Source organism: Sphaeramia orbicularis, chromosome 20 (assembly GCF_902148855.1).
Source record: "Sphaeramia orbicularis chromosome 20, fSphaOr1.1, whole genome shotgun sequence".
Lineage (NCBI taxonomy): Eukaryota > Metazoa > Chordata > Actinopteri > Kurtiformes > Apogonidae > Sphaeramia > Sphaeramia orbicularis.
Genome location: NC_043976.1, coordinates 2,396,075 through 2,419,701, shown reverse-complemented (window position 1 = coordinate 2,419,701; position 23,627 = coordinate 2,396,075). Strand labels below are relative to the sequence as shown.

General features: G+C 41.8%; 1 protein-coding gene across 3 annotated transcripts in view; it reads right to left on the bottom strand.

Moving 5' to 3' along the window:
* The window catches only part of rsu1 (Ras suppressor protein 1), a 61,526-nt gene that overhangs the window by 4,124 nt on the left and 33,775 nt on the right, over nucleotides 1-23,627 (bottom strand). For all 3 annotated transcript variants that reach the window (XM_030123673.1, XM_030123672.1, XM_030123674.1), the window contains exon 8: nucleotides 22,358-22,490. In XM_030123673.1, the coding sequence (XP_029979533.1) occupies nucleotides 22,358-22,490 (133 nt within the window). The remainder of the gene's footprint in view (nucleotides 1-22,357; nucleotides 22,491-23,627) is intronic.

Genomic DNA, 23,627 nt, shown 5'->3' with positions numbered 1-23,627 from the left:
TTTTTAACTCTGTGCACAATGTGGGAATAAAAATATCACAAATGTATGTATTAATTGATTTAACCAGGCAGGACAGATTAAGAAAACATTATTTACTGTTATTAACTGTGGCCTGGGAAAAGGGAACAAAAACAAGATTAAAATTAAACAAATAGGGCAATCAAAACACTATAAGTTCATATATTAATAAATATTAACAAAGACACAGCTAAAATACATAAAACAGCAAGAGAGACAAGACAGACTAGCAGCAGCATTGCAGACTAATAATAATAATTAAAAAAATGCTAATGCTAATAATAATAATAATAATAATAATAATAATAATAATAATAATAATAATAATAATAATAATAATAATTATTATTATTATTATTATGCGTCATTGGGTCAGATTGTGACTCATGTAAATATGGTCCGTTCACAGTGGGGGGTGGGGTGGGGGTGTCCATGTGTATGATAGAAGTGTCTTGGATGGTCCTGTCCTCCCTGCTCCTCCATCCCATATCAGAACTCTACTGGGAATTAAAAGCTGTCAAACTCTAATCTGTCCAACTCATCACAACCAACGCACATCTGTGGCAGAGACGCACAAGGGAACGAGATAAATACAGCTTCAAACACAGACAGAACAGGGAGGAACTACAGCCTCCAAACAGACCATTTACAACTGGGTTTTCCTCTTATATTTGTTGGAGTATTTTCATTTATTTTTAAAATTTATTTATTTTATTGGTTTATTTAATAGGGACCATGCACATTTATGAACATTGCTGTATAAAAAATACAACTACGTAAATATGCCAGGATTAGTAAAAATAACTCCTTTTAATCTGCAGTCCATAGGCAGGTGACAGAAAACAAGACCTAAAACAGACAGCATTAATACATCACTCGTTTGCTATAAATTATAAAAAAAAATTAAAAATGCAAATAATGATGACATAGGCATCATCCAAACAAACAAACAAATAAACAAACTAGAAAAGCACTTGAAGAGCACAGACCTCCGCCAAGGCAGATCAGCGGGCCCCCGTGGCCCCCCCACCCCGATGACCACCAAAATTTAATCATTTGTTCTTTGTGCCAGTGTCAACATTTCCTGAAATTTTCATCCAAATCTGTCCATAACTTTTTGAGTTATCTCGCACACACACAGACAGACAGACAGACAGGCAGACAGACAGACAGACAGGCAGGCAGGCAGACAGGCAGGCAGACAGACAGACAGGCAGACAGACAGACAGACAGGCAGACAGACAGACAGACAGGCAGACAGACAGACAGGCAGGCAGACAGACAATGGCAAAAACAGAACCTCCTGGTGGAGGTAAAAACAAACAGACATAGTACTATCTCAGGGCCATCAGCCTGTACATTCACCTCTGCACTTACATCCAACTAAACACAGACAGTGTATGTGTGATGAAATGTACGTCAGTTAAAAATGAGTGCATCTGCGGTTTTCTAGGAGCCACTGTTTGAAGTGAGTTTGAAAAGTGTTGTGTGCTGGACACTCTCTTATTGGGAGGGGCAGGTTATTCCAGAGTTTACCTCCTACTACTGACAGTAGGTTTTGTCCAACAGTCTGAATGGTATCACAGTTCCATTTACAGAGGCCTGTGCTCTACCTCTGCTTTCAAGTGTTTGGAAGAAGCCATGAAGGGGGGAGGGGCTAAGGTTATGTAGTATTTTATATAAAAAACAAGCATACTTCAAATGTTTAAAATTCTCAAAACTTAGAAGTTTATATTTCTCTAGTATATCAGTGATGAAATGACAAAGCCTTTTATCCAAAGTTTTTATAGCTTTCTCAAAGAGAGATTCAATGCTTGTAAGTGTAGTCATGTGACCAGTTTATAAAACAAAACTCAATGTGTGAGAAGATCATAGTGTAGAAGAACAGCTGAGCAGCTTTGGTGTCAAGAAATGGTCTAACTTGTTTAAAATTTTGCAAATTGAATTGAACTCTGTCTGCTACCTTTGTGACATGACTTTTGAATGTTAGGGTTGGATCATAAATCACTCCTAAATACTTAAATTCATTAACAATATCAAGCTCCTGTCCTCTAAGGAACACATTAGAATGTGGCACCGTCATATTTTGCTCAGTGAACACTTTGCACACTGTCTTTGTAGTGTTTAGGTAGAAACATGACTTAGTCTGTCATCAATATGAGCCATCGCAGATGGAAGTGTGGATGCTACCTGCTGGTAGATTTAGATTACAGCATCATCTGCATACAGCTGAACATCAACATTTATACACGCATCTGGCAGATCATTTATGTACAGTTTGAACAGGACTGGACCCAGTATGGAGCCTTGGGGGACCCCTACTGGACATTCACAGAATGGAGATTTGGAATCGTTAACACAAACACAGTTGGATGTCAGTTCCATGCTCAGTTGGTCTAAGTTAGTCACTTGGATCCATATGTGTTCCAGACTGAGCTGACAGATTAGAGGTTAGAGATGGAACTGGACTGGATCGGACCAGTTTACATCTGTACACATTTATAGACAGACTGGAGACTGATGGGACTGGAGTTATTTCTATACATAGATATTTTTTATATATCCTTTTACGTTTTACTTTTTGTGGTTGTTCTGGAATAAAGGACAAATTGTTTGTTATTTTCAGACATGTCTTTTTCACAGTTTTACAATTTTTTCGCTCAATCAAATGAATGTTTAATTGAATCAAATCAAGGAAAACAATCAATAGAGTAATTGATTACAAAAATAATGGATATCTGCAGCTTTAATTTAACATTTAATAATCCCAGAGAACATCTGCAAAGCTCCACATTTGACATAGATTTGGTCTGTCAGACTCTGCAGAGCCTCTTGAATGGTCACTGAGCCCAGAGGAGAAGGGGGTGGGGGGGCTGGAAACCCCCAGGGAGGAGGAGGGATCCTGCTATGGACCTGTCAGCGTTGACACTCAACTGACCATCTTATGAAGCAAAAGAAGCCCTGGGGTCGGCCAACACATCAGTCCTCTGGGTGGAGTCCAGTCATTCAGGACCAGCAGACACAAAAGAGTTTACATGGACGACAGAGACGAAAAAGACACAACAGGGTTTACATGGACGAAAAAGACAAAAGACACAACAGGGTTTACATGGACGAAAAAGACAAAAGACACAACAGGGTTTACATGGACGAAAAAGACAAAAGACACAACAGGGTTTACATGGACGAAAAAGACAAAAGACACAACAGGGTTTACATGGACGACAGAGACGAAAAAGACACAACAGGGTTTACATGGACGAAAAAGACAAAAGACACAACAGGGTTTACATGGACGAAAAAGACAAAAGACACAACAGGGTTTACATGGACGACAGAGACGAAAAAGACACAACAGGGTTTACATGGACGAAAAAGACAAAAGACACAACAGGGTTTACATGGACGAAAAAGACAAAAGACACAACAGGGTTTACATGGACGAAAAAGACAAAAGACACAACAGGGTTTACATGGACGAAAAAGACAAAAGACACAACAGGGTTTACATGGACGAAAAAGACAAAAGACACAACAGGGTTTACATGGACGACAGAGACAAAAGACACAACAGGGTTTACATGGACGACAGAGACAAAAGACACAACAGGGTTTACATGGACGACAGAGACAAAAAAGACACAACAGGGTTTACATGGACGACAGAGACAAAAGACACAACAGGGTTTACATGGACGACAGAGACGAAAAAGACACAACAGGGTTTACATGGACGAAAAAGACAAAAGACACAACAGGGTTTACATGGACGAAAAAGACAAAAGACACAACAGGGTTTACATGGACGACAGAGACGAAAAAGACACAACAGGGTTTACATGGACGAAAAAGACAAAAGACACAACAGGGTTTACATGGACGAAAAAGACAAAAGACACAACAGGGTTTACATGGACGACAGAGACAAAAGACACAACAGGGTTTACATGGACGAAAAAGACAAAAGACACAACAGGGTTTACATGGACGACAGAGACAAAAGACACAACAGGGTTACATGGACGAAAAAGACAAAAGACACAACAGGGTTTACATGGACGACAGAGACAAAAGACACAACAGGGTTTACATGGACGACAGAGACAAAAGACACAACAGGGTTTACATGGACGAAAAAGACAAAAGACACAACAGGGTTTACATGGACGAAAAAGACAAAAGACACAACAGGGTTTACATGGACGACAGAGACAAAAGACACAACAGGGTTTACATGGACGAAAAGAGACAAAAGACACAACAGGGTTTACATGGACGAAAAAGACAAAAGACACAACAGGGTTTACATGGACGAAAAAGACAAAAGACACAACAGGGTTTACATGGACGACAGAGACAAAAGACACAACAGGGTTTACATGGACGACAGAGACAAAAGACACAACAGGGTTTACATGGACGAAAAAGACAAAAGACACAACAGGGTTTACATGGACGACAGAGACAAAAGACACAACAGGGTTTACATGGACGACAGAGACAAAAGACACAACAGGGTTTACATGGACGAAAAAGACAAAAGACACAACAGGGTTTACATGGACGACAGAGACAAAAGACACAACAGGGTTTACATGGACGAAAAAGACAAAAGACACAACAGGGTTTACATGGACGACAGAGACAAAAGACACAACAGGGTTTACATGGACGAAAAAGACAAAAGACACAACAGGGTTTACATGGACGAAAAAGACAAAAGACACAACAGGGTTTACATGGACGAAAAAGACAAAAGACACAACAGGGTTTACATGGACGACAGAGACAAAAAAGACACAACAGGGTTTACATGGACGAAAAAGACAAAAGACACAACAGGGTTTACATGGACGAAAAAGACAAAAGACACAACAGGGTTTACATGGACGACAGAGACAAAAGACACAACAGGGTTTACATGGACGAAAAAGACAAAAGACACAACAGGGTTTACATGGACGACAGAGACAAAAAAGACACAACAGGGTTTACATGGACGAAAAAGACAAAAGACACAACAGGGTTTACATGGACGAAAAAGACAAAAGACACAACAGGGTTTACATGGACGAAAAAGACAAAAGACACAACAGGGTTTACATGGACGACAGAGACGAAAAAGACACAACAGGGTTTACATGGACGAAAAAGACAAAAGACACAACAGGGTTTACATGGACGAAAAAGACAAAAGACACAACAGGGTTTACATGGACGAAAAAGACAAAAGACACAACAGGGTTTACATGGACGAAAAAGACAAAAGACACAACAGGGTTTACATGGACGACAGAGACAAAAGACACAACAGGGTTTACATGGACGACAGAGACAAAAGACACAACAGGGTTTACATGGACGAAAAAGACAAAAGACACAACAGGGTTTACATGGACGACAGAGACAAAAGACACAACAGGGTTTACATGGACGAAAAAGACAAAAGACACAACAGGGTTTACATGGACGACAGAGACAAAAGACACAACAGGGTTTACATGGACGAAAAAGACAAAAGACACAACAGGGTTTACATGGACGACAGAGACAAAAGACACAACAGGGTTTACATGGACGAAAAAGACAAAAGACACAACAGGGTTTACATGGACGAAAAAGACAAAAGACACAACAGGGTTTACATGGACGAAAAAGACAAAAGACACAACAGGGTTTACATGGACGACAGAGACAAAAGACACAACAGGGTTTACATGGACGAAAAAGACAAAAGACACAACAGGGTTTACATGGACGACAGAGACAAAAAAGACACAACAGGGTTTACATGGACGAAAAAGACAAAAGACACAACAGGGTTTACATGGACGAAAAAGACAAAAGACACAACAGGGTTTACATGGACGAAAAAGACAAAAGACACAACAGGGTTTACATGGACAACAGAGACGAAAAAGACACAACAGGGTTTACATGGACGAAAAAGACAAAAGACACAACAGGGTTTACATGGACGAAAAAGACAAAAGACACAACAGGGTTTACATGGACGAAAAAGACAAAAGACACAACAGGGTTTACATGGACGACAGAGACAAAAGACACAACAGGGTTTACATGGACGAAAAAGACAAAAGACACAACAGGGTTTACATGGACGACAGAGACAAAAGACACAACAGGGTTTACATGGATGAAAAAGACAAAAGACACAACAGGGTTTACATGGACGAAAAAGACAAAAGACACAACAGGGTTTACATGGACGAAAAAGACAAAAGACACAACAGGGTTTACATGGACGACAGAGACAAAAGACACAACAGGGTTTACATGGACGAAAAAGACAAAAGACACAACAGGGTTTACATGGACGATAGAGACAAAAAAGACACAACAGGGTTTACATGGACGAAAAAGACAAAAGACACAACAGGGTTTACATGGACGAAAAAGACAAAAGACACAACAGGGTTTACATGGACGAAAAAGACAAAAGACACAACAGGGTTTACATGGACGACAGAGACAAAAGACACAACAGGGTTTACATGGACGAAAAAGACAAAAGACACAACAGGGTTTACATGGACGACAGAGACAAAAGACACAACAGGGTTTACATGGACGAAAAAGACAAAAGACACAACAGGGTTTACATGGACGAAAAAGACAAAAGACACAACAGGGTTTACATGGACGAAAAAGACAAAAGACACAACAGGGTTTACATGGACGACAGAGACAAAAGACACAACAGGGTTTACATGGACGAAAAAGACAAAAGACACAACAGGGTTTACATGGACGACAGAGACAAAAAAGACACAACAGGGTTTACATGGACGAAAAAGACAAAAGACACAACAGGGTTTACATGGACGAAAAAGACAAAAGACACAACAGGGTTTACATGGACGACAGAGACAAAAGACACAACAGGGTTTACATGGACGAAAAAGACAAAAGACACAACAGGGTTTACATGGACGAAAAAGACAAAAGACACAACAGGGTTTACATGGACGACAGAGACGAAAAAGACACAACAGGGTTTACATGGACGAAAAAGACAAAAGACACAACAGGGTTTACATGGACGAAAAAGACAAAAGACACAACAGGGTTCTGTTCTGTTCTCATTTCTAGTCCAAATATCTCATCACACTTACAAATCAGACAGAATGACCTAAAGAGGAACTTTTCAGTGAGATATAAGAACTGATTTTTAGACAATAGATCTGGAAAATGTGATTAAAAGAAATCTTACCAAGATTTTTTTCACTTGTTCCATTAGCAGATTTTTTTTTTCTTTTTTTTTTTTTGCTTAATTCAAGATTTTTTTTGCTTGAATTAAGCACAAAAAAATTGAATTCAGCAAAAAAAAAAATAAAATCTTGAATTAAGCAAAAAAAATAATCTTGAATTAAGCAAAAGAAAAAAATCTTGAATTAAACAGAAAACATTCTTTGAATTAAGCAAAAAAAATCTTGAATTAAACAAAAAAAATCTTGAATTAAGAAAAAATAATCCTGAATTAAGCAAAAAAAAAATCTTGAATTAAGAAAAACAAACATTGAATTAAGAAAAACAAACATTGAATTGAGTAAAAAAAATGATCTTGAATTTAGCAAAAAACAAATCTTGAATTTTTTTTTTTTCTTCTCTTTCTGGGCTCAGCTGGCTGACAGGCAGCTGTCTGTACCGATAAGGCAGCAGCCCACACCAGCTGTACTCCCAGTCATCACTGCCCATTTTTCTAACACCTTTGCTTGTGTATCCTCTTTTATTTGGACATTTTACCAGGGAGTATCTCACACTACTTTTTTTTTTTTTTTCCTACTTGTCCAGCGTTCTAACAGCAGAATGGTAGTCTGGTTCCTTTTGGTGCTGAACACATTTGCTTTGCCAAGGGTAACTTCATAAAGTATATGAAGCACCCTTTGATATTCTACTGTGTTTATTATGAGTTTTGTTGAACCACATTTTGATGCCGGACCTGACATGGGGGGTGGGGTGGGGGGGTAGAAGAAGGGGAGAACAAGAGAGAAGAAGGTGGAGAAGACCCTCACAAGAAAGTATCAACAATACAAACAGCAGCAACCATGGAGACAATTATAATGGAAACAGTAACTACAACCAGAACTGAGTAAACTGGGCAGAAGAGAGAGAAGAAAACAGAACAAACAAAACTACAAAAAACAAAAACAAAACACAACAATGAGATACATAAGACCTCTGAAATGAAGAATATAAGAAAGGATGAACAAAATGTCGTATACCACGTTCGCACAAATAATACCTCTACCAGATAATCCCAGTACCAGATCCACACACATCAGTTGTTCTCATTCATCTGCTGTGACAGAGTGAACCAGGCAAACAGACTGAGGTGAAGAACACACACATGTAACCACAACCGCCCCCCCTCCAAGGATCAGGGGCAGACCCAGAGGGCCCCAAGGCCCGGCCATCCAGCAGACACCACAGAGAGGGGGGATCCAGCCTGCCCCCCCCCCCGAGAGGCAACAGTGTGCCTGCCCCGAAGATGGTCGAGGGAGGCCCCCACCAGAGGCCCCACAGCAGCCCAGCACAGGCCCCAGGAGGCCAGGGACGCCAGCTGCCACCCCCCGCCGGGGTCCAGCCACCCAGGGGCAGGCGAGGCGCCGGTCCCCGAGCCCCACGAGCCCAGGAGCCACCCGTCTCCCCGGGCAGGGGTCCCACCCAGCACACCGGGCGGCCAGGCCGGCCCAGACCGCCACCCGCTGCAGGCCAGTGCGCACCCCGATGCCACAGCCAAGTGCCCTGGGGGCCCGGAGGACCACCCCCCATCCCACCAAGCCCAACCCCCAAACCCCACACACACCCCAGTCCCCCACTCACCCACACAAGCATATGCACACACACCCACTGACTCCCAGACATACACACCACCCATCCCACATGTTTGACCATTCACACATACACACACACACACACACACACAAACACCTCCACCCATGCCCATACACCCACCTACCCACATGCACGCCCACACGTACACATCTACATGTACACATATACCCACACATGTACCCACACCCATCAACAGCCCCTCCCACCCACCTGCACACACCAGACACACGTATCCCTCCCGCAGCGAGCAGCACCGCTGTGAGTCCCCCCAAGGCGCGGCACCCGAGTGCAGCCCCAGCACCAACCGCAGCCCAGGGCGGCAACACCAGCCGCCAGGAACCCCACCGCGGTCCACCACCCCGCCAGCAACCGCCACACCCCCGATGCCCGCATACACACATCTTTCCCGGTCCCAACACGACCTGCGGTGGGCAAGACAGCAGCCAGCCCAGCCCCCCCCCCCCCCCCCCGACCACAATCCCCATGCGCACACATCATTCATCAGAGGGTGGCAACCCCCCAGCAATGCAGCCAAGTGAGCTCCAAGCCAATGTTCCAGCCCCCCTCCCCCGGGGCCCCCCACCCCAGACGGCATCCAGGAAACAGGGGTGTGGGAAGACCCCCCCTCCCCCTCACCTCCCCACCTATCAGTGTTTTGAAGTGTGAGGTGAGGCAAGCAATTAAAATTGAGGAGCATAACTGCGCACCACTGAGGGCGACACCACACAGGCAGCCTCACCCACCGGCACAGCACCGCCCACCAGGCGCCACGCAGCCCGCCCCCCAAAAGTGAATGTGTGGTGTTAGTGTTTCTGTGTGTTGTGTTGTGGGGGGTGTAATTAAAATTGAAGAGTTAGCCACCCCAGGGTACCACAGAGGGAGGCCGTTTTAGTGACCCCCCCCCGCCGTACCCTCTCGGGATGTGCACCCTCCCCAAGACCCTACGTGCTGTGTGTGAGGGGGGTGGGGAGGCGAGGGGTTGGGGATAGTATGACTGGGAGGAAGTTTCCTCCCAGAAGACGAGCCAGCCGACATTCGGCACCCCCGTTCCCCAGGCAGGGGCTGCCAAGGAGCGGGGCAGCCCAGAGACCCCGGGCACCCAACGACCGCAGCCAGAAGGCCGCCACCCCCCCAGAGGCCACTCACACACTCAATCATCCTATGCAGTCGAGGGGGCACGGACCCGGGACCAGCCGCCCCAAAGCCCCCCAAACAGGCACGGGGACCCACCACACTCCACACCTCCCCAGTCTTACATGCACTAGGGATGCAGTGATCACTGGGACAGTGCCACCCCGCAGCACCAGACCCAGCGACCCCAGGTCCCAATCGCCACCACGGCCGCACCCCGCCACCACACCCTGAGAGAACCCCCAGCGACACCCCCCACCCCCCGCAGGGGCCGCAAACCCCTGGGCACACCTGCAGTCTCCCTCCCCCACCGCACAAATCTTGAATTAAGCAAAAAAAAATTGAATTAAGACAAAAAAAATCTTCAATTAAGCAAAAATAAATAAATAAATCTGCAAAAAAATCTTGAATAAAGCCAAAAAAAAAAAAAATCTGCCAATGGAACAAGTGAAAATTATTTTGGTAAGATTTAGATTTTTTTCAGTGCAGCTGCTGCAGAACTATCTTTATATTCATTTGGACAAAAAATCCAGTGGATTTCTCCAACCTGTTTGAATTCCTTCTTAATTAGTTGCGTCTCAAACTTGTTCCGTCTCCACATTTGTTCATATCAGCTCCAGACTTCAGTCCAACATTTCTCTAGTATTTCTCCATAATTGTTCGTCGTCATCAGCGGTTGGAGTCCAGACTGAAAATATGTCCAAACTTGGAGCCCATTACCTCAAATCTTCAGTTGTCGGTTGAACGGGACAGAGCAGCACAACCAATAACCCGGAGGGGGCGGGGCCTGAAGTGTCTCCTGTGCATTTAAAGGGCCAGCGCTCCAAACCACCTTTGTGGTGTCATTACTGAGAAATAGGGTTGAAGTGGGGGGGGGGCTTATTTCAGGAAAATTTTCAGATTCAACTTTAGCCCTGATTTTCTGATGCAACAAGATGTTCTAAACACTCCTGTGTAATTTTTAAAAAAAATTTTCATCCAACACCCCCCCATCCCGAAAATTACTTTTTCAACCCTGAAAATGTGTTTTTTTTGGCAACTTTCAATGTACAATGTGTCAGTCTGCTCATGCTGGGCCTTAAATGTTTGTTTTGTGACACATGTCATGTCTTCAGAGTGCTTTGAACTATAAAAGGTGTAGAGTCAAGGTCCAATTGGAGGTCAAAGGTCACCCAAATGGTCCAAATGCATATTTGATGGAACTCAGCTGTTCATGTGGGTTCTTCCAAATGTTGGCCTCAGGTTCTCTCCTCAGAACACATCTACTGACCACAAACAGCTGACATTCAATCAGACCCATTCAACACCACTGTTTCCTCTGTATTCTGCACAGACATGAAAACAGAACAGACGGCAGTTTGACAGCACTGACAGTTACATGAACCTGTCCTGTGGGGGCAGAGGGTAGACCTGGAGCCACAGACACAAGGACCTGGGTTCAGTTCAACACCAGGACATGGGGGTGGGGCCTTTAGTCCATGGGGGTGGAGCCTTTAGTCCATGGGGGTGGGACCTTTCTGTGTGGAGTTTGCATGTTCTCCTCGTGTCTGTGTGGGTTCTCTCTGGTCCTCTGGCTCCTCCCACCATCCAAACACATGCTCTGATAGGTTACTGGGTTCATCTAAATCCCCCATAGGTGTAAATGTGACAGTGTGTTTGTCCCTGTATGTTCAGTCTGTGATGAACTGGTCACATGTCCAGGGTGAACCCCGCCTTCACCCATAAATAGCTGGGATAGGCTCCGCCCCCATGACCCTAGTGAGGATAAAGCAGGTTCAGAAAATGAATGAATGAATGAATGAATGAATGAAGTGTTAGTGATTCCTGCCAAAATGTGTGCTAGTGTTTCCTCCACACTAATGGTGGCAAATTCAAATGTAAAGTACATGTTTGAATCTGTAGTCCGTAATGTGTCTGTAAAGGGCCAAAGGGGGGGCGGGGTCCCACCAGGAAATTAGAGGAACAGAACTGAGGACAGATTTGATCAAATGTCAGAATGGTATGAATTTTTGAAAAAACTAGGCATTTTGCTGACCTTTAACCTCCACCATGACCTTTAACCTCCACCATGACCTTGACATTAGACTGTTCATAGTACAAAGTGCTCTTACGATAGAATCTGGCACTGACAAGATCATGAACTGTCCCATCATGAACATATTTAGACACTGCACTGGACAAAAGAGTGGAGAAGCTGAAAGAGGAGATTTACAGAGTTAAAAAAAGTAGTTTTTGGGGTGGGGGGTGGGGGGTTTGGATGAAAATTTCAAAAAAAATTACACAGGAGTGCTTAGAACATCTTGTTGCATCAGAAAATCAGGGCTAATGTGGTGTTTGATATTAAGACCCCTCCCAGTTGAAGACAGACCTGTGGAGTTGAATGAACGAAGAATTCCGATCCAAGCAGAGCATTTACAGTTTATGTAGACCACAGGGAAATGACGGAAAAGGAAGAAGAACATTTAAAAAGACTAATATCACTGCTTTAAGGACACCCATTAGAACAGGTAGATTTCTTTATGTTGTTTTTACAATAAAAGTGTCAGAAAATGTCTTTTTTTACCAATTCTTTTGCTCTTTTTTTCAGGAAGAACTTAACTTTCATTATTTGTCCATTAATTATCATTATTATTTGTAATAAATGCTTAAAACATAGATAGATTTTATTGCTGCCTATGCCAACCATCACACACTGGACATCCTGGCTCTGACTGAAACCTGGATTACGCCTGAAAACAATGCAACCCCAGCCGCACTTTCTATCAGCCACACATTCTCTCATACCTCTCGTCCATCTGGACGAGGAGGTGGTGTGGGTCTGTTAATTTCCAACAAATGGAAACACAATCAACTCCTACCTTCAGTCAAATACAACTCCTTTGAATACCATGCCATCCTAGTGACAGCACCAGTCAAACTTTACATAATTGTCATTTATCGTCCACCAGGGCAACTGGGTGATTTTCCTGATGAGCTTGACACTCTGCTTTCCTCCATCCCAGAGCATGACTGCCCCATGCTAGTCCTCGGTGACATGAACATCCACTTAGACAATCCCAGCTTCTCAGATTTCATGTCACTAATACTCTCTTTTGAGCTACAGCGGGTTTGCAGTCCTCCAACCCACAAAGCTGGTAAAGAGCTCGATCTCATTTTCACCCGAAACTGCATCACAGATGCCCTCACAGTCACACCTTTACACCTGTCTGACCACTATTTCATTCAGTTCAGTGTGTCTCTCCCTGAAAAACACTCTGCTCCCTCCCCCATGGTCTGTTTCCGCCGCAACCTCCGCAATTTGTCCCCCACCCACTTCTCCACTGTCGTAGCCTCCGCTCTCCCTCCCCCCAGCACTTTTTCCTCCTTAGAGGTTAATGATGCCACTGAGTCTCTGTGCTCTACACTTAGCTCCTGTCTGGATAATCTGTGCCCTCTATCTACTAGACCCGCTCGATCCTCCCAGTCCCACCCATGGCTCAATGATAACCTCCGGTCGCTGCGTACCAACCTCAGAGCCGCAGAGAGAAAATGGCACAAAACAAAAAGCTCTTCTGACCTGATCACATTCCAGTCACTATTGGTATCCTTCTCATCCAGTGTCACTGCTGCGAAGAAGGCTTACTATAATAACAAAATTCATTCTGCCACCGACACCAAGAAACTATTCTCAACCTTTAAAACACTACTCAACCCTCCACCTCCACCGCCCACTACTAATCTGACAGCAGACAATTTTGCTTCATTTTTCACAAATAAAGTGTCTACTATCAGCAGTCAGTTCACTGATCCACCCATAGACTGCACGCCTCCTTCTTCAACATCATCATCATCACACACTGCTTCCTCTCCCCTGACTATGGCTACTACTAACTCAACTGATAAAAGCCCAACTGCGTCATTCCCCTCATTTACTCCCCTCACAGAGAACGAGGTGTCTAAACTCCTTTCCTCTAGCCGTCCTACAACATGCCTGTTGGACCCTATTCCATCCAACCTCTTACAGTCTGTTGCCCCTACTATCACAGCACCAATCACACATGTGATGAATGCTTCACTGACTTCAGGAACATTTCCTACAGTATTTAAACAAGCGCAGGTAACACCACTACTCAAAAAACCTTCCCTCACCCCCACTCAAGTGGAGAATTATCGACCAGTCTCACTCCTCCCATACCTTTCTAAGATCATCGAAAGGGCTGTTTTCAAACAGGTCACAGAATTCCTCTCCCAAAATAACCTCCTGGACATCAACCAATCTGGCTTCAAAATCGGCCACTCCACTGAAACGGCTCTGTTGTCTGTGACAGAAGCCTTGAAAGAGGCTAGAGCAGCAGCCAAGTCTTCAGTACTCATTCTACTGGACTTATCAGCAGCATCTGACACTGTCAGTCATGATATCCTGTTATCCATACTCTGGAACATGGGCATCACAGGCCACGCACACTCCTGGTTTCAATCTTACCTTACTGGTCGGTCCTTCAGTGTGTCCTGGCTAGGGCACACATCAGCAGTTCACCGCCTCACCACGGGGGTCCCCCAAGGCTCTGTGTTGGGCCCCCTCCTTTTTGCCATATACACCACCTCACTCGGTCAGATCATCCACTCACACGGCTTCTCATATCATTGCTATGCTGATGATACCCAGCTCTATCTGTCATTCCCACCTGATGACTCCACAGTCTCAGTGCGGATCTCAGATTGTCTCTCTGACATATCTGCATGGATGAAAGCCCATCACCTTCAGCTGAACCTGTCCAAAACTGAACTGCTGGTCTTCCCAGCTAAGCCAACCATACAGCTGGACATCTCCATCAGTATTGACTCCATACCTCTGGCTCCTACCAGTGTAGTACGTAACTTGGGAGTCATGATTGATAATCAGTTGACCTTCACGGATCACGTTGCCTCTGTCACCCGATCATGCCGTTTCACTCTGTTCAACCTAAGAAAGATCAGGCCATACCTAACCGAACAGGCCACCCAGCTCCTGGTGCAGACTATGGTTATCTCCCGTCTTGACTACTGCAATGCTCTTCTAACGGGCCTCCCAGCTTGTGCTGTCAAACCACTACAGATGGTCCAGAATGCAGCAGCGCGTCTGGTCTTCAATCAGCCTAAAAGGGCACATGTCACCCCCTTACTCATTGAGTTACACTGGCTACCCATAGCTGCCCGCATCAAATTCAAATCTTTAATCCTAGCCTACAAAATTCTCCGTGGGTCTGCTCCTGTCTACTTAGGTGCACTAATAAAAGCTTATGTCGCCCCACGACCACTCCGCTCGTCTGGGGAACGTAGTCTGGTGGTCCCCAGACCTTGTACAAGACAATCCAGGCTCTTTTCATGGGTCGTTCCACGTTGGTGGAACGCTCTACCAAGTGCTACAAGAACAGAGTCATCCCTGCCTATCTTCAAGAAGCTCCTGAAGACCCAGCTCTTCCGAGAGCACCTCCTGTCCTAGCACTTTCAAACATTCCATTTTAAATATTCTAATAAGGTTTTTCCCAGGACAACCACAGATTCTTTCACGATTATCTCTGGACCTGCTGCGGTGGTCCGGCCTCTTCCCTGCCCTCATCATCACCACTCACTTACCCTCAACCGCCTCCATGTGTCTCCCCCTACTCCCCCCTTCTCCCCCTCTCCCCAGTCCCTATCTCTATCGCTCTCTCTTTTTCCCCTTCTCTACTCTCTCTCTTTAACCCCAACTGGTCAAGGCAGACGTCCATCCTCCAGGAGTCTGGGTCTGCTCCAGGTTTCTGCTGTTAAAGGGAAGTTTTTCCTCGCCACTGTCACCAGTCACAAGTGTTTGCTCCTGGAGGATTCTGTTGGGTTTCTGTAGAATTGACTTAGAGTCTGGTTCTGACCAACTCTATATATAAAATGTCAAGAGATAACTTTCTTGTGATCTGGCGCTATATAAATAAAATTTGATTGATTGAGTGATTTAATTGGTTTTCCCCTGTAAGTCGCTTTGGAAAAAAGCGTCTGCCAAATGCGTAAACATAAACGTAAACATAAACATAAAACAGTGGGTTATAGTAAAAAAAAAAACAAAACGGACTTGAATTTTTATTATATTGATTTTGAAAAACAACTGTAAATGTTGATAATGAAACTTTATGAGATTATATAAATAACCTTTCTTTTCTTTTCCATGTGTTGATCCATTGTAGTTGGTCTCGATCATTGTGAGTTGAATTAATGAAGAATTCAGACCCAAGCAGAGCATTTACAGTTTATGGAGACCACAGGGAAATGTTGGAAAAGGAAGAATAACATTTTAAAAAGACAAATCTCACTGCTTTAATTTAAAGTAAAATGAGACAGAATGATTCCTCTGTAGTTCTTCTTGGTTCACGTTAAAGAGCTAAACCTAAGGGTCCTGTATGTTGGAATCAAGGGATAAGAAATCCAACCAAATCTGTTCTACTTAGTTCACACTAAAGAGATCGTGCAGCGGCAGTCGGGGTAAAACCATTATATCCTAAAATGAATCTATCTGACCGAGCTCTGTAAAGACCAAAGATAAAGCGCTCCTGGTGAATCTGCTACATTTCGCTGTAGATTTTTTGCCGTCAAACAGAGATTTCATGTCATATGGTGAGAACAAGTTCTCCCAAAGTTTGTTCATGGTCTCCCACATCCCATCTTGACCTCCTCAGTTCCCCTTAACTGCCATCACTTAATTACATTTCACACTGTGGTATGTGTGAGCTGAAAACATTTTGTCTGGCAGAGCTGCGTAGGGGGGGCCGTGGTCTTCAGCCCCGGGTTGAACAGTCGGGTTATTTATAAAGCTTTGAAATTCGCACCAGCTGACGCTCCTACAGATACATGTGCAGAGGATTCAGGACCGTGTAGACACAACTTTGACTCATACACACGCCACAAAAACGCCTTTAAATTGAGAGCAACTATAAATCCAGGTTTGGAAAATGTAAAATCTGTAGGAAATAAACCAGGGCTGTCAGCGTCATTTTAGTTCAGGTTCCACATTCAGCCCAAAATGATCTAAAGAGGATCAGAACCAGGAAAATAAGAACAGTGGACAAAAGTCACATTACATTAGAAAAGTGTTTACATCTACAAAGTTTCCTTAAAAATGTGAAAAACATGAACAACCTGAAATTTCTTATGAAAAATAAGTGTAATTTTATCAATACTCTGCCTCAGTTTATCATTTCCACATGCTCATTCTACTGTAGTGGATCTACAAATACACACAACATGTAATAACAGACTGAATACTGGTGCAATTATACTGACTTCTATTAAGACATTTGAGGTTATTCACATTTTGTGTGAATGAATAGTTTGTAAATATAAACATTTTTCTGGAATTTAAATTTTTACACTAAAACAAAAAAGGAAAAATTTGGAGTATTCATTATTTATTGGTTAAGTTCAGAGCCACAGATATAAACATACAAGAGCCCTGTTTTAGGTCATTATGGGATGGACAGTGAGGCTGTGTGTGCGGTAAGTGCATCCTGTTTGTTCCGTTAGTGTTTCTGTGTCAGACTGTTCAGACGTCCACTGTGTCAGAAACAGGTGAATCTGAACACAAACACAAGGTTTACCTTCAAAGGACCAGAATTATTCACACACGAGTCAAAAGGTTTGATAAAGGCCTACAGAAGGAACAGTTTTTGCTGTAGATCAACATAAAGATTTCCTATTATTTTTGAAGTGTGTGTGTGTATATGTGTGTGTGTGTGTGTGTGTGTGTGTGTGTTGCTGCAGTGATGAACTGTTAGGGCCAATTAAATGCAGAAGAAGGCAGGCGAATGGATTCAGATTCCTGATAATGTTTTTATGGAGCTGTGCTATTCCACAAGGCTTAATTAATTGCTGCAAAGTTCTGTTGTGTGTGTGTGTTAAAAAGTAAAAAAAAAAAAAGAATATGAGTGTGTGTGTGTGTGTATTTGATAAATGTACAGGGAGGCCAAAGGCCATTGATCTGATTGGACCTTCCTCTTACCGCCACCTCCTCTTCACCAGAGCTGCCAAGCAATTTAGTATCTTCCTTTAAAGAAATGCAGAAGACGGATAATAAAAAAGGAAGGGAGGGGATAAGAGGGGAATTTCACCACTGTAAAGGAAGCAAGAGGACGAAAGTTCTTCAGCTAGATTCACCACAAACAGCTGAGGCTTTTAGCTTTTAGCCTTTGGAACACGACTGAGTATTTGGTTTGATTGATTAAGTGATTCTCTATAAAATGAGCATAAATATGAGAATTTGATCTCACAATTTCATATCCTTTGAGGTTATGTATTCAGACTGATTCTTTATCAGACCAATGAGCGACAGACCAGACTGTGAACACAGACCTGCTGCAGCCGAACCTCTTTTACCATCATATCTGCAGATGACATTTGTAGTTTCCAATTTTAGGCCCTGCTCCCATACTTGGTCTTTCTTTCTTTTTCGAATATGCAACAAGACAAAATAATCTTACTTAGTCCTTAGAAATAAAACAGGTAGTTAGAAGTAATGGAAGAAAACAAAAAAACAAAAGCAAAACTTATACATATACATGACTTCATTTGCACATTGGAAAAGGAGTGGGAGGAAGTAGAACTGATTTAATCCCACCCCTTCTCCACTCAACAGTCTATCCTTTAGCTTCCAATCAGCAGAATATATGAAAAACCAAGTCCCTTAGATCTTTTATAGGTTATTAACCTCACTTATTGTCCTCACTTGTCCTGTATTTAAGTGTTTGGTGGACATGATATTAGAAGGTTTGTGTGAAAAGGTCAAATGTTAGTAACAAACAAGTGACTTATTTGGTGTACTTCTGAACTGTCTGTATGTTACATCTCTTCATTTACCCATTAAACACACAAACACACTGTAAAAACTGTGTTACATGTATATAAATGTGTAGGTGTGAGTGATTAGGTTTATATAAACTCATCTGTCTTTGTTTTTAATGTGTATTAGAAGAATAGAACAGTATTATTAAAAGCTTCCCAGTCCAGACTCAGACTGTTAAATTAGACGGAGGTGCAGACAGATGTGTGTGTTGACAGAGTCAGGAGGTGAAGGACATTTAGTCAGGTGTGAATGAAGCTGGAGAGCTGCAGAGAAAAGCTCTTTGGGATGAAACTATTCAACACCTGTCTGGAGGTCGGTGGCGTCTCCGGTCCACAGTGTGTGTTTACAGCGGAGAGCACAAATGAAACTCATACAGATGCCAGACCAGCTGTGGACACTTTTTCTCTTTTCCGATGAGACTGTTGTGAAATTATGATGAAGATGATTATGATTAACTTTATTTTGAACATAAGTAGGAACCAAATACAAAAGTGAACGAAAGGCAAAGAGAAACCACAAATTTAAACAGAACTTTCTAGAATATCGAAGGCAATAAGCCGACCGAAAAAACCCACAATGTATGACATCACTGCGGCTCCTCGACAACGCTTTATGACCGAAATGGAGAAGGAAGACACCCAGCTTATATAGACCTACCCCTGTTTTACATAAATATGTACAGTCCATAAAAAAAGAACAGGTCAGCACGAAGTTACTGAAGAAGTGCTGAGGTTCTAATAAATAAACCACAGAAACAGAACAGCTGTGTTCCCTTCTTCAAACACTGACATGAACATCCTGGGTTCAACTGCTGTCACTCAGCCTTATATTAAAAAAAAAAAAAAAAAGTACACAGTGGTGTGCAAAAATATTAGAACACTTGTCAAATCTTAAGAAACTGGTGGGCTATTTGTTCCTAGAGCCTGAATTTCACTTTTTTGCCACTGCAAAAGCTAAAGGCAAAGGTATTAAGAATATTTCACCTACAAATTTATCAGTCCAGTCCTGTTTTTTTTTTGTTTTTTTTGCATTTTACTCCAATATTTAGTGTGCCCCCCCTTGGCAAAAATCACAGTAGCACATCTTTCTGGCATTGTGTCGATGTATTTTCTGAGAGTTTCAACCCCAATGTCATTCTACGCTCTCAGAAGCTCATTCCAGAGTTTCCTTAGACTGTTGCCAAGGGGGGCCACACTAACTATTAGAGTAAAATGCAAAAAAAAAAAAAAAAAAAAAGAACGACTGGACTGATAAATTTGTAGGTGAAATATTCTCAGTATCTTTGCCTTTACCTTCTATTAGTTGTGAATAGAATGTATAGTGGACAGTCCCTGAATCATCCAACATCATTATTTTGTGTGATCCCATCAAAGGAACTAACATCTGCCTTTCAAACAGTAAAAAGTGCTTTTAGGATGTCTGAAATAACCATTATTTAACAAAACAGTGTTATCAGTTAAAAAAAAAAACAACTAAAAATACCAAAGTGAATATATAAATAAAAGAGCTTGGAGGATTCCCCAAAAATATGAACAAAAAAGAAAACAAAAAATGAACCTCTGCCATGTCTGCATTTGAAGAAATACCTAAAAATACAGATGTAGCACTTTTTAATATCGATACAGTATCAGGAAATGAAATATCACGATATGCTGTGGAACCGATATTTTCTTACACCCCTAGTCTTACTGCTTTGAGCGGGAAATCGGACATTTCAATACTAGTTTGTCTGATCTGCTTAATTATGCTTAATTAACTCCTTGAATCTCTGATGACAGTCCTAACATAGGTGTGTGTGTGTTTGTGTGTGCACTGACAGCGCTGATAGAACACTGGTTCTGTGATAGAACACTGGTTCTGTGATAGAACACTGGTTCTGTGATAGAACACTGGTTCTGTCAGGTGTGTGTGTGTGTTTGTGTGTGTACTGACAGCGCTGATAGAACACTGAGCTGGATCTTCAGAGTGATGGATCATAATGTTCGAGCGGTGGTCTAGGACCCTTCATCATTCAGTCTGACAGACACCAGTGACTCATCAGTTTCATCTGCCACTAAATATAATACATAAACATTTGAATCAACATGACTGCTTCAGACTGAGCTTCAAATCTGGGATCGGATCAGTGTTTGAAGTGTAAAAATGTTTAACATGAACTGGAAAAGCTTAGATACAGAATAGATAAAAAGCATCTAGATTTCACTTTAACTTGGACCCCTTTTGTAAACTTTATTCAAGGCATCCCCTTCCAGTAGACTTCTTCCTTCCTTCTCTTTTTTCATTTCATTTCTGTCCTCATCTTTGCAGTGACCCTTGGTTTCATATGCCTGTTTACAAATAACAGACTATTAACAACCATTATGCATCAGACTGTAATCTGGATTTAAATGGTTTTCTTTTTACACAATAAAAATCAGTCGAACTGCGTGCCCCCTTTTCTTTTTATTTTATTTCCTTCTCTCTGAGCCTTTGGGTGGGTGGGTGTGGTTTGATGTTTGTGTGTGTTGTTCTGCTTCGGACTAGTTCATTTGTCCTATGTTGATGTAGATGTCTATTTGAAAACTAAACAATAAAGTCTTTTTTAAAAAAAAGTTTAACATGAACTGGTGCAAACATATGTCCATCCACAGTAAATATAGAAGGGTTTCCCACAGAGGAACACATCTGGATAAAAACTATATTATATTATATTATATTATATTATATTATGCCTTTGGTTTAACCAACCATGAATATTCACAGCCTTATACAAAGTTTCCTCTGCTTCCTCATTAAGAAGGTTTCTGTCTCCTCAGTTATTTTCCTAAATCCTGTCCAAATCGTTCTGTAGAGACATTATGCACCTCTATTTTTTTTAACATTTAGTAAATATCGCTAAAGTTTTGCGCAGATGTCCAATGGAAAAATGACTAGCAATAATGCTAATAATAATAATGCTACTACTACTACTACTACTAATAATAATAACAATAATAATAATAATAATAATAATAATAATAATAATAATAATAATAATAATAATAGGTCTGTTTCATTTGATCCGTTTTGCTCCATCTTTCCTTCTCCTTTTTTTTTTTGGCCTGTACAACTATGCAAACATAATATGGAATAACTGTGGTCTCTTTGGGTCCTTCGCAGTCACACAGATCAGGGATTAGTTCCAGAGAACGCCTCTGAGAAGCCGTTTGAAACATTGACAGAGGATTTAAAGCATCTCCTTGTGCTGTAGAACAGCAGCCTTTGTTCTGCTGCTACACTGAAGACAAGAACGCTTCCATTCCAAAGTACAAACACATGTGACATCACAGAACCTCAGCCCCGGTAGGAGTACTCCCATTACACCAGTATTAATGAATACATCAGCTGGACATTTATTAATTTACTGATGCTCTTCTTCTGTTTTGTTTTGGTTATCATTGGTGTTTTTAAAGCACATGTTGTGGTTGAAGCTTTGACTTAACAGTGAAATTTGCAGAAATACTGAGCGTCGACTGGTTTTCAGTGTTCTTGTGAGTTGTTACTTACTATTTGTAGGTCTCTGAGCGGACATATTCAAACACATGGGAGACGCCCAGCTGGAACTGGTCTGCGATCGGAGTTACCCAGGGGTTATTCTCTGCCTTAAACACCTGCTTTGGACCCGTCAGATCCAGATTACCTGAGGAGAGACCAGACAAACAATTAGATTTATTCATCACAGGTCCGCAACAGTCGCAGTTTTATCATTATTCACTTTTCCATTGACTCTCAAATTCCACAAATATAATGCACATAAAAATTTACCTTATGGAAAAATGACAAAAGTCTCATTTTTCGATTAAAGTTTTTGCGCTGGCAAGAGCTGATTTTTCGGGTGTAGCACAAATGGTATATCACACAAAACTGCAATGGAAAGACCTTGTTTCACAACTAGAGTCGGGTGAATTAAAAAAATGGATGTTGACGTACGTTACAACAAGCGAAGAATAAGAAGAAATATGTGTGTGTATGTCTGGACACACCAGGAAACCCAATCATTTTTTAATTTAGTAGGAGATAGAGGGGTAATATATAATAATAATGAACGTATCTTTAAATAAACACCATATTTATGTTCGTCGACATTTTTATGGAATGACTTCTTGTATCGTCTCACGATAATAAAACAAATCATCACATTTGTGATTTAATGGAAAAACCGACATTATGAACTTCTGTTTTTTTGACAATTAGTAAATATCAGTAAAGTTTTGTGCAGATGTCCAATGGAAAAGAGACTATTGTTACTGTTTAAGGTGTGTCCGTTGTCTCCACAGTTACTGTCATTTGTTCTTGTTAACCCTTTAAAACCATCTGTATCATATTTGCTACGCCAGGTTCAGAGACTTTTATCTAATCAACAAGATCAATACTTTCATTAACCCTTAGGGGTCTGAGCCTATTTTATCCATTTTTGAGTACTTTTGATTTTGCCTTTATATACTATATACAGAAATGTTGACTATACCCATGTTTGGTATATTTTTTTTCCAGAACAACTTCATCTATCTCATCTGCCTATTATTTTTTCACTTTAAGAAAAAAAAAACACAAAAAATATAAAATCTGATTTGAAAAATGTATATAATTTATTGCATAAATAACACAAAGATGCTTAAAGAACCTTTTCAAAGACTCTAAAAGTGAACATTGGTTCCAAATATTAGGGAGATAAGATCAAAATTGGAATAAATTCAAACTATACTCAAATATTTGACACAAAAGCAGATCTTTACATAGGCGTTTTCTTGCCTTTATCTAATCAACAAGATCAATA